The 12,739-nt window shown below is 40.8% G+C and overlaps 1 protein-coding gene across 4 annotated transcripts in view; it reads left to right on the top strand.

Annotated features, from left to right (window-relative positions):
- The first annotated feature begins 1,044 nt into the window (after window positions 1-1,044).
- RAI14 (retinoic acid induced 14) overlaps window positions 1,045-12,739 on the top strand; it is an 80,539-nt gene continuing 68,844 nt past the window's right edge. For all 4 annotated transcript variants that reach the window (XM_009285183.2, XM_009285182.2, XM_009285181.2 and 1 more), the window contains exon 1: window positions 1,045-1,132. In XM_009285183.2, the coding sequence (XP_009283458.1) occupies window positions 1,097-1,132 (36 nt within the window). In that variant the 5' untranslated portion in view covers window positions 1,045-1,096. The remainder of the gene's footprint in view (window positions 1,133-12,739) is intronic.

Here is a 12,739-nt window from a genome sequence, read left to right as displayed (position 1 = left end):
TAAAACTTGTAGATGAGAGGGGCTGGCGATTACAGTGAGCATAGTGTAAAACTAGAAATTTGAACATTTTTGCATAGATGGCTTTGCCGAGTCCAGATGTATGTTGCTCTTTCATTAAGTTTTTCTGCTGTGCTCTAGGAAAAAACACATTGCCATGCTACTTTAACATGCTGTTCACCATTACATTTGTCTTGGATTGGTAATATGGGGTATATTGAAGCTTTCTGTAGGAAACTTTGCACTAGGTACTGGCCCCCTCTTCCCCTGTGAGAGCTTGCAGCTTGTCTGTGATGTTAGTTGTATATGATTGTGCAACTGCTGCTTTTCTTCACTTGAAAGGGAGGAAGGAGGACCATGACTGTTTGTGATAGCACACCATCAAAATAAAAACAGCTATGACTCAAAGAATGCGCATACACGTAAGAAACATACAGTTTCTTATGGGGAAGTGTATAAAACAATTCTTCCAGTGATGACCTCTGTTCTTGCTCAGATGGTTCTATCTACTATGTTGTGCTGAGCTGTCCTAGTATGTGTCATGCATGGTTTAAGTATAATTTCTAATTCAGTTAGTGGTTAGACTTGTACATACAATAGTGGTGGTACTTCTGCTTCCCAGTGCAGACCCACAGTTGTAGGACAGTGAAGTTTTAATGAATGACTTTGTAAAGTGGGAAAAGCACAAATAAGTATGCAAATGGCTGCCCTGATGATGATGTAAAAATAGGCAGTGGGCAGAGAAAGCTGCTACATGTATGAACATGTCGGTGATCTAATTATGTCGAGAGGTAGCTAATATGACATGATACACACTTGAGTTTTTGGTAAAGATTTGCTTTATTCTTCTGTGGTCAGACTTAGGCTTGCTTTTAAGTTTGGAGGAACAGAAAGTTTCCCTTAGCTGGCTGTTAATCTTTTTCAGAGCTTGAGGGCTAAATTCTCAAAGGGTGATATAGGTATGCAAATTCAATTCAGACTTGGCTGCCAGTGAACTGAATGGTATCAAGTTGGAATCTTATTTTTCTTTCTTTTTTGTTTAGATATTGAAGAAGGATAAAAAGCTCCTTAAAGGTTTGGAAGGTTGAATGTGATCAGCATGAAGAGCTTAAAAGCAAAGTTCAGGAAGAGTGACGTAAGTATTTCTGCTCAGTTTGACTGCTGGTTTCCAGGCTGGAAACAAGTTCTTCACTCCCACCTTGATAAGGTTGTAGGTTAATGAATTACAGAAAAGAAAACCTTTTTCCAAGAACAAAGGCAACAGCTGAGTACAGTATGGGGTAGGCTGTTTCTATTCGGAGTGCAACTCTGCTATGCAAACTGATAGTATTTCACTACCTTGCTCCCTATAACTGTATCATGCACATGTGTGGGGTCTGCAGAACTTCTGTAGATTGTGCTGGTGCCCAAATTGAAACTTTGTTCCAGGTACAGGATTAAGCCTAGTAAGGACTTTACTACCCAGTCATATTTCTGTCTCAGTATAGTACCATTCCTATCAGTGTGGTGTTTGAGCACTTAACAAAACATCTCCTCAGTCTGTGGCAGGGTTTCTTCATCAGCAAGAATACAGGAACCAGCTGTGCAATTAGGGCAGCTGTGGCTTATCAGTTCTAGTGTGATAGGAGAGGTGGATATGAGGCTTGAGCAGTGGGGATGACAGACATAAATACGGTGGTCCTACAGGAGACTCTTCAAAACTGCATTTTGGAGACATTAGGCTGCACATCATATATTGCCTCTTGCTAGTAGTAGTAGTTACTAGTATCAGTGGAGACCCAAGCTTGAACTTGTATAGCAAGCATACTTCCCTTGGAGCAGCAGAACTGCTGTAGTCCAGTTCTGTTCTTGTCTGCCTTTTCCTACCGCTACTCATTCCAGCTTCTCATCATGTACTAATGTTAATGCTTATTTGATAGTGCAGTGAGCAGTCAGTGAAATAGGTGAGTTTGTGTTTAATTGACTTTCCAGATTTTGTGTGGAATTGGTAACACATATCCATGATCTGTGAAGAATGTAATATTCCATCCTTCATCCTAAATTTGTGTGCTGCTTTGAAAAAAGTGGTGTATTGTTGTTTGTCATGGCCAGATGCCCACAGGGTCCTAGAGCAGCCGTGTTTGGTAAAGATACATTAGGTTTGAAAATGGAGCTTCTTCAGAAGTTTTGATGTTCAGGAATAAAATTACACACTGCAGTGAAGAGTAGTACAAGCTGTGCTTTGATGCAAAGATGGTCTCATGGCACACCATTAGAGTGGTGTCTTTAGCTGGCTTGTAAGGCACCTCAGTAGCTATGAAGAAGGTAGAGATGCTGTTGTGGTGTAATCTGCAGATGTGCTGGTTACTGCTTAAAAGGTCTTTTGAGGTACAGGTTAGCATTTGGTACAGCTGCTGTATTGGCTTCCTAGCAGCAGCACTGGTGGATGCTCTACGCCTTCAGTTTAGCAAGAGTTCTTTCTAAAAAGACCACCTCTATAAATGAGCTAAATGTGTCAACCAACCTTTGCAAGCAGAGTAACTTGCAAAACAAGTAACTACTTAAGCAGTGTTTGGCTTTTGCTAATCAGCAGACTGAATCCGCCAATGTCTTATGCCACTTCACAACAAATAAAAATAACATCACAAGTCACTGGCATCTCATCTAACTGACTATGCCATTCAGGTTAGAACTGCTAGAATTTTGTGGTCAGACATTGTTGCTCCTGTTGTAACGAATAGCAGTAGTTACTATTTTGAGTTCACCTACACCAGTAAAACTTTTTATAGGCATCTGCTTGAATAATGAGAACAGTCCCTTGGCTAATATATGAACACACTTGGTATTACGGAAGTTAGGTGTGCCTGTGTGTTAAGATGACTTCATTCACACTTTTATGCTTGTTGGCTGGGCTGCTGCTCTAGAGCAAAGGCTAAGTGACGTGCGTGATGCAACTAGATCTTGCTGTAGCTAGTCCATCCACTGTTATAAATTGCACTGGTTCACTTATTCCTTACTTATCTATCCTTGATAACTCACTCATGCCTCTCCCCAAAACCAAGTGGAATCTGAAAGTAATTGCTGTTTTGATACTACTGCTGTCTGCTGGCTGGAGACAAAGTTGACCACAAAGGATTTTTCAGGTACCTAAAATTTAGATATGCAGCTCTAAGAGCACAGCAGTCTAAATCCATGACAGTCTGGTTTCCTCTGTTTTGAAGCCAAACCTTAAGGGCATAATTCAAAACAGCCAACAGGAGCTGTGCTATATTTTGTGCAAGATAAGCAAGGAAAATTATCCTTCTCTTCTCTTTAGTTTCCAGAAGCTGCCCTTAGCTGTAATTTGTGAGGAGGAGGACGAGAAGGTGGTTTTAATTGGAATTAGTCTTATTTGTATCTCAATTTATAAGATGTGGTAACTGCTGGATTGGGGGTAAGGGTAAAGTCAGTAGGGATAGAGGGACTTCTTTTCTCATCCCACCTCCCTTGTGTTTCTTTCTGAAGGAAATCTTTGACATCTTATTTTGTAGAACTGAAGGTGTCTTGGGGGAAGGAACAGCACCATTCTCTTTAGCCTCACTGTTAGCATAAAAAAAAATAGGAAGAGGGGGAGGAGTAGGAATAAGTCTTCAAGGTGTGTGTGAGAAACAGGAATTACACAAACACTTCTCCAGCAGTAAGGCTGATAACATAAAACTGCATGCTGGAATGAGGACCACATAGGAAACTGTAATGATGTATTAAAGCTCTCTAGGCTTTACGTTCTGGAGTGGCTGAATTGAAAGTGGGCACAACTGCTGATACTCGTGCATATGTTTCTGTGTCTCTGCTGTGGGGCTTTGCTTTGGTTCTGTAGCTATACCAGTCTTGCAGCTTGCAAAAGAGATGTCCCTGCTCCCTCTTCTTTCATCTCTGCCCTTCTGGTTTTGAGGGTATCTGACCCTGCGGTGAGCCAGTTCAGGGACATAAAGTAATGGAAAATTATTTTGTGGGGTGAGTTTTAGCCGGTTAACTCCCTGCTCTGTCTCACTGTAGGGTCAGCCCTGAGAGGAATGGTGAAAGGAGGAGGAGCAGCAGGACATCCCTTTCTGCAGCTGTTGCTTGGCTTAGTTGTATTGTCAAATCACATCCTGAGATTATTGGCCTAAAAAGCACAGAGGTGGGCATGCCAGCAAAGGAGTTGCAGGAACATACAAGTAAATAAGGCTGCTAATTCTGGTATTTAGCAGAATTGATGTAGTCCACAGCTGAGAGATGGGAGCATGACTCTTGTTAGATGGAGAGTGACTCCTCACTTCATGCTTTTGCTGCTCAGCCTCCCTGTACCTCACCTGATTCACTCTCTATGTGCACAGGCAGCTCCATTAACTGGAGAATCTTTTTTCCTTGACACACTTAATCGCTGTGAAATCCTTCCTGGGGGTGACGGTTGCTATGTGAACATGTGTATTTGGAGTGGAGGAATGAGATTTATTGCTCTGTCACAAATGAGTATTGTCAAAGTGTGATGTGTAGTTTCAGGAGGATGCTTGTAGACTAGAAATGTGTGAACAGGATGCCTAGGTGCGAGCAAATGCTGAGACTGAAAGCTAAGCAGTGGATGTGCACACTTCAAGAGTCTGTACACAAAACAACAGAAATTGCACTTACGACTTGACAAAGCAACTAGTCTCTTCTGCCTGAGAAGCTGTATTTTATCCACTCTTTCCTCACCTCTTGCTATTCATTGTCAAACTCAAAACCTACTACTAGTAACACCTAAAAGCTGACAACCTAAAAGGATGACCATTTTAATTGTTGCAAGAGACTATTACATGTAACACTTGAAAAAAAGTTGGTGTGGTAATGTTGTGAACTATCACTTCAGAGACTGAATTTGTTTATAGACTGTCTGTAGTTTATTCACACAACAGAGAATGAATGTCTCTACCCAGTAAGACAGAAGTTCTTCACTGTTTCTGCTTGAAAAAGCAGAGTCTGAAATAATCCATTTAAAACAAAAACAGTGCTGCTGATGTCCTATTAGGCCTCTTCTTAATATTTGAGATTGGAGTGTTTTCTGTAGTAACTAGTCAGTTTGTGGTCTGACTTCAAAAGCATCTAGAATCTTAAACAGGCAGATGAGGGCTGAGTGGATTTTCAAATGTACAAAGATATTAAGCCTGTCTAAACATGTTTTGTCTGCTTCTTAAATATGACAAGATGCTCATCAGCATTTTTTAGGCACCTACACACATTTAAATATCTAGCTCTTTGATATTAAGATGTAGGAACCTAGGTGATCTGTTTAGGTAGATTTGTTTTTAACTGTGTTCTTGATTACTGTGGAAAAGGCATATTTTGTGAAGTCTGTGATGGGTTGGATTGTTTTTGCACTCTGACATATCTGTGGGTGAATAACTGAGAAGTTTTAGGACCATTTTCTGCAAGTATTGAAGATTGGCTGAAAAACATGTCTTGAATTTGACAATGGACCAATTTTCTTCTAATTGCTAGCTTGTTGACTGGACAAGAGGAAGGTTAGAATTGGGATTTGTTTCCAAATATCTTCAATACTGAATAATTAAAATAGTGGAGTGTCTTTTAAAATTGAAAATTGACTGTACAGTTCAGCAGAAAAAAAAAATCTATTGCCAGAAGCAGAGCCAAGACAGGCTGGGATTTCCCAATGCTAGTTGCCAGCTCTAATTTCTGGTATTTCTGGAAATGCCTATTTGTTGTAGTATCATGCGGGGGTTGAAAAGTTTGCAGTTCTTATGAAAATTTCTGCTTTTTGGCCTGTGGTGTAGTCATTGTTCCATAAATCTCAAAATGATGAGGCAGTTAGGTATGTTGTAGTATAAAATCTCAGTCTTAATCTAGACACTATGCTAATTAAGGCTTGGCACTTCTTTTTAATGCCCAATGTTCTAAGTAGTAGGCTCCCACTCAACAGTTTTTAAAGTATAAAATGCTACGTGGGGGTCTGGAACGGAAAGATTGCTGGGAAACATTCCATTGAAATCACTGTGTTCCCATGTGCTCTGGACTGAATGTGTGGGAGAAAAAAACTTGGGTGGAGCAACTTTAAAAATAATAAAGCAGGATCTCTTTCAAACAGCCCTTAAATTCTTTTATACCCTGAAAGCTACAATTAAACTAAAAAGGATTCTTGAAAATTGCATTATCCACTCTGTGTACATGTACTAGTTTCTTTCACGGTAATTGTGACCAAAAAAATGCACACAGAGTTCACTCTGGCTAAAAGGTGAAATAGCAATGTTGTCTGATGACTTTACCCAATTATTTAGAAAATGAACTACTGAAATTTGTTTTTATTTACGTGTCCTTCTTTTATTGGGTGTTGAATTAAATAAGCCTGAAACACATCATCATGATTGTAGCTTTCCCTCAGTTTACTGTGTTCTTCAGTAATAATTTTTGATTCCACTATACAGTGTGTAGGGGAAGACTTGATCTCTGGAATGTATAGATTGTCCTCAACCACCTCTTCTTGGGAAAGGAGGATTTAGCCTTCTCTCCCTCTTGAAACAAGTGCTGTGGCTCCTGCTCATCTCTCTCTCTGTCAGGAGTCAAGGGTCCTACCTTCCACCCCATTTTCCGCTCCGGAGCTGTTTGGCTTCATGCCTCCAGTTCTGGACAGCATAAGGCTTTGCTCTAGTCAGCTTGCTCTCCCAGCCAAAGTTTAAATGCTTTGTGCAGGAAAGAAGTTAAACATGTTCTGAGTCCTACAGTATACAGAGTAAGACCTGCTGCCTGTTGCATTCAGTTCAACATGAACCTCTTGCCATCAAGTAATGTCTTTTCTTCATTATTGACAATAAGAATGTGTTCAGACTACATCTAAAATTACCTTATTCAGGTGAACTGTAATTCTGGTGCACTTGAGCCCTCTGTGAGGGGGCCAATATCAGCCTGTAAGTTATGTAGCATCTCTTAATGGTGGAAGGAAAATGTAATGGAGAAGGTAAGTAAAGACCGATAGACAAGGGTAAGAGAAAACAGAAGGGAAAAAGAAAAGGTCTGAAAGGGAGGGGAAAGGAGGGACAGTTGAAGCTGTAGGGTCAGAGTTACTAGTTTGGTAACTGTTCTGTGAAAGGAATAACTGGGCTCTTGTGAGATGCCTGCTGATCAGCTGTCTCTGGATGGGGAAGTACATAGCTTTGGCAGGGTGAGGCTAGATAACTTGCAGATATTGTAGAAACAACCTGCAGCATCTCCAAATGGTTGGGACAGAAAGGAAAAGGAATAGGTTAAATGAGAACTGTGCTGTGGTGTTTGGAATTATAGTAGAGGAACCTGGGTTGGAGTTGGCTTACTTTGAATAAACATATAGTTATTTCCTAAAATAGGATTATAGTCTGGAGTGTAGCAGAGAACATCTTGGTTGGGTTCCCAGTCGGTCTTTGTCAGTCTGTAATAAAATGTCATTGTCAGTTATAAATTCATGATTCCTTTGTTGGGTGCTTGTCCCATGTCTGTTAAGTGTGCAGTGTTCATCCACAGATTGCGTTGAGTGTGGACAGTTGCAGTCCTAATCAGCCAGTCATGTAGTTGCATAGCAAGTGCAATGCTATTAAACCCTGTGTTTGAAGTCAGAAGAAGCTTTGGGGCTGAATGAGTGTTAGGTCAAACCTGCAGGGCTGACCTCACTCACCCACTTGCAGTTTCTCTGTCCTGTTGGTAGCACATCATGCTCATCTGGGCTCTGCTTTCCACACCTGTGTTTGTCCCAGAACCACTGCCCTAAGGAAATGACACGCAGCTCCTGCACTGCTTTCCTTTTGACTTCCACTTCCACCCATGCTTGTGCCCCAAATTGGGTGAGGAATAATGTCTCCCATTATTACTGGCCCTAGAGCTATATTCTTACCAACACAGAATGACATGAGGCTGATGATTCTTTTGTAAATACAGGTTGGGGAAAGGGAAAGGTGTCTCCTTTTCCCAGGTGCTGCCTGCCCAGGCCTCTCAACTTTGTTATCCCAGAGTTCTTGCTTGCTCACCCATCTAGAGCTGGAGGAGAGGTTGGAGGCTGTGTGAAAGGAAACATTGATTAGTCACTGGTTGGCCACAAACACTGGTCCGCCCTGCCAGCCCGAGTGGTGTCTGGCAAGCTGAAGGCTTTGCACCTGTGTTCTGGTTGTGCCAGGATGGCTGGTTTGGCCATCCTCATGTGATCCCTCATTAAAAGGAATATGTGTAAAACATTTCCAAAGGTGAAGAGGAACCCTCCCATTTCAAAATTGTTTTAAATGAAGTTAAACCCTGTAGTGTTACGGGCAGCAATATACAAAATTGTAGTAGATAAGTGCAGAAGAACCACCATATGAAGCTAGCTAGTTTGTTGATAGTTCATTACTAAAAATACCAAAATTAAGCAGCATGAAGTGGGAGTGGGTAGGAAGAAGAAAGGCAAATTGGCATATACAAACTGGAAAAAGTTAGTATTTTTAAATATATTGGTAACAAGAAAGGAATCTTTGTGTAGAAATGTGTCTTGTCCCTTAAACAGAGCACAAAATTTCAAAGGCCTGAGGTTGGAAGAGTTGGAAGAAAGCAATTGTTTCTTTTTAATTTATTTATTTATCTTCTGTAAGATTTAAATGTAAAGTCAAATAAATTAAAAATACGATAAATGAGCAGTCTGTGTGTTCTTACACACAGACTTACACTGTAGTTACACACAGTTCTTGCACTATATCCTCTCTTCCTTTTCGGTGCTACTTGTGCCCTGAGGTTGGAAGAGTTGGAAGAAAGCAATTGTTTCTTTTTAATTTATTTATTTATCTTCTGTAAGATTTAAATGTAAAGTCAAATAAATTAAAAATACGATAAATGAGCAGTCTGTGTGTTCTTACACACAGACTTACACTGTAGTTACACACAGTTCTTGCACTATATCCTCTCTTCCTTTTCGGTGCTACTTGTGCCTAATCTGATTAAAAAAAAAAAACCAACTCTGTCCAGCTGTCAAAGTTGTCACTTAAAACTCATGTAAAGGAGCTGATTACGAATGGTCCAAGCAAATGGTGCCTATCCTACGACAACAAGACTGCACAGCTTAACCACCCTGACCTGAAATCAGAGCCCCTACTGCATTATGCTACTTCTGCACTGATAACACGTTTTTCCAAATCCACACAGACTCAAAAAAAAAAAAAAAAAAACCAACTCTGTCCAAGTGTCAAAGTTGTCACTTAAAACTCATGTAAAGGAGCTGATTAAACGAATGGTCCAGTCTTTGTGTTTGAAAACTGTTGTCCTGTCTTTACTAAGAACAAAAAAACAATTTGCTGTGAATAGGTGCTGTAGTATTATCTAAAGAATAAAATACCCATACATTTTATTTTATCAGAGATTTGAGCCTTTTCATCCTATGCTTCTAGTTTGGGAACCTATGAATGATACAAGTGGACAACAAATGTTAATGAGTTAATCAAGCTGAAACAGATGTGTTATTTGCCTTATTCCAGCAATATTTTCTAGTCCTATTCTTCAAGAAGGTGTTCTGATTGCATATAGTCCAGGCAAACGCCCAGCATTAGGGACATGTCAAGCCCTTTTCTGCTCCTTGCTTGCCACACTTGCATCTCCTTGGGGTTCATGCCATGCATGTTCTGAAGATCCGTGAAGTTTAAGCATAGAGGAGAATGAAGGTGTCAGAGGCCATTCTTCCCAGGAAATACCACGTGGTGTTTACGGAGAATTGTGACAGTTGAACTTTCAGCATGTCATTGAAGGTACCTTTTCTTGTTCAAAGGTCTAGTTACTGAAGCACTGCATGGGGCAGGCAGGTAGAAAGAATGAGGATGAAGAGGCCTTCCTGTATTGTAGTTGTATAAGGGAGTTGCTCTGTTTTCTTCAACACAGCTGTGAGAAGGTGCTTTCTGTCGGCTGAAGGCAGGTTTGTTGGGCCAGGTGAGGTTGATGGGTGATGTTTGTGCTTGACCACTTTGTGTTAGCTACAGTGATTAAGGGAGTGTTTAAAAACTGCAGATATGTGTAGAGAAAAACACAAAGCTGGGATGAATAGAAGGCTCAAAGCTAACAAAGTTTTTCGCTAGTGAGAAAAAGCTGTAATACTACAGTGTCTGTCTTACTGTTAGGACAGCTTGTATGTATGCTATAGCTCAGTGGTACAAGTGTTTCATGAACAACTGGTCAAGTTTTGTTAACAGACAATCCTACTCTAATGAACTTTTGAAATATTACAGACTTCTAAATGTATCACTTTATTGGGAATTGATGCAAGGCTAATAATTTATAGCAATTCATTCTTGACTGTAATTTGGTTGTATAAATATTCAAAACCTGACTGGGCAAGGCTCTGAGCAACCTGCTATAGCTGACCCTCCTTTGGGCAGGGGAGATGGACTAGACTATCTTCCAAACTTGACCATTCTGTGATTCTGTATAAAGATTAATATCTTCAAACACATCATGCAGGAAGCTTGAAACCATGTTGAACGATACCTCTAATTTTTTTAAGAGTACTTTGTATCTTATTCTAGGCTCTTAGCTGTCTGAAAAACCTTGAGGCTTAGCCCCAGGAAAAGCTATGCTGTCCTTGCGCATATGCTAGTAGTATAGCTGCCTGGACTCGTGTAGTTATTCTGACCTATGAAAAGCTATTTAATGAGCTATTTTTCCTACTTCTAGGCCTAAACTATCTAGAAGTAGCTGCAACCTTAAGCTTTTAAAAAATACTGTTGACTTTGTGCTGGTGAAAGCTGTTGTGGTTGAATGTCTTTTAACTACAGCTGCAGGATGTCTTCATCTCTTAGACTCGCAGCTTGTATTCACATGTATTCTTACCACAGGTACTCTTCTCTCCCTGTATTTTGCTTGTTACATGGACTTCATACTTTACCTTGAAGTATTTTGAGGTAGGAACCTCTTTCAGTGCTGTTCTGGTGTAATGCCTAACACTAGTGCTACTTGATACTATTTGGATTTTGAGAGGTGACATAATACAACTAGCAAAACATAATCTGAAACTGAAGATAAATTTACTGCTCTACAGCTGTCTAAGGAGTCTCATTCCCCAGATATGCTGTATGTGGATATCTCAGATGAAATATACAGTTAACTGTCCAGAACACTTGCATTGACTTGATGATGATTATAAAAGCAAAGGTGTTTTAATAACTTTGCAAATAATGTGGTTACCAATGCATATGTATGTGTCTGACATACCTATTCTGCTCTGTTCACAGGTGCATACCTCTTTTCTTTCATCTTTGCTTCTTTACTGTGTGTGGTGGAAACATCTTAGGAATCTTGTAAACTTCGGTAACCTATCTGCTTATCCAGAGACTGAAACAGTGCCCTTTGAAGTCAGAAGAAAAGACTTCAGTCTGCTTGACTGAGCTTTGAATCAAGAATAAAAACCAAACCACCATGGAAGCATATGGTGGGGCTTCAGTGAGGCATGGATTTCCCCTGAATCTAGCATAGAAATACACGTGCTATTGAGAATGCTCAGGTTGGCAGGTTATCCAACAGTGACTTCTTTTTAGGGTCTAGAGTGTGTTGGGTTGTTGTTGTGTTCCCCCTCGCCCCTCCCTTTTTTTGCTTTGGGGGGCGATTGCTTATGATGTGACATGATTCTGTTCAATGGGAGCAATGGCAACGCCTCAGTGACCTTGCCCTTTTGATATGTATTTCAGATGTATAATTTATAGATGTATAGGAAATCTAAGTGAAATGCACCACTTGAGATGTGGGTGAACAGGATCTTCCAGGGAGTAAGCAACTGCATGAGCTTATAGAGTGTTAGTCAATGCAGTGCTTGTGAGCAGTTTCATTGCATACCCCGGTTGCAGACAGATTATTGCATTTTCAAAGTAGAGGAACCTGTATCATGCACAAGCGCCTTATTAATCATTAAGAAAAGCTATGTGGTAGGTCAGTGAGGAGAAACTAGTGCACTGTCAGATTCATGTCTTCAGTTGTTTTGCCTTCATTGCTTCTTGTCAACATGCACAAAATGGGGAAAGGCATTGTGTAATAATGTAGTCAGATTTGAAATTATAAATCTGTATACAACCCTTTTAATGGGAGATGAGGGGATTTGGTTGAAGACAGTGATTTATGAATGCAAGTATAGAAGCTGTTTAATCTGTAAATGTGTACTTGATTTGGAGGCTGATTCTTAAAGGTTTTTGTAATGTCATAGAATCATAGAAACATAGAATGGTTTGGGTTGGAAGGGACCTCTAAAGGTCATCTAGTCCAACCCCCCTGCAATGACCAGGGACATCTTCAACTAGATCAGGTCGCTCAGAGCCCCGTCCAACCTGACCTGGAATGTTTCCAGGGATGGGGCATCCACCACCTCTCTGGGCAACCTGGGCCAGTGCTTCACCACCCTCAGTGTAAAAAATGTCTTGTATCTAGTCTGAGTCTACCCTCTTTTAGTTTAAAACCATTAACCCCTGTTCTATCGCAACAGGAACTACTAAAAAGTCTGTCCTCATCTTTCTTATAAGCCCCCTTTAAGTACTGATCTGCAAGAAGAAGGTCTCCCCAAAGCCTTCTCTTCTCCAGGCTGAACAACCCCAACTCTCTCAGCCTTTCCTCACAGGGGATGTGTTCCATCCCTCTGATCATTTTCACGGCCCTCTTCTGGACCCGCTCCAACAGGTCCCTGTCTTTCTTGTGCTGAGGGCTCCAGAGCTGGACGCAGTACTCCAGGTGGGGTCTCACCAGAGCAGAGTAGAGGGGCAGAATCACCTCCCTCAACCTGCTGGCCACGCTT

The sequence above is a fragment of the Aptenodytes forsteri genome, unplaced genomic scaffold (genome assembly GCF_000699145.1).
Source record: "Aptenodytes forsteri isolate BGI_AS27 unplaced genomic scaffold, ASM69914v1 Scaffold120, whole genome shotgun sequence".
In the NCBI taxonomy this organism is placed as follows: domain Eukaryota; kingdom Metazoa; phylum Chordata; class Aves; order Sphenisciformes; family Spheniscidae; genus Aptenodytes; species Aptenodytes forsteri.
Note: the sequence above shows the minus strand (reverse complement) of the source record. Positions and strands in the feature narration are given on the sequence as shown.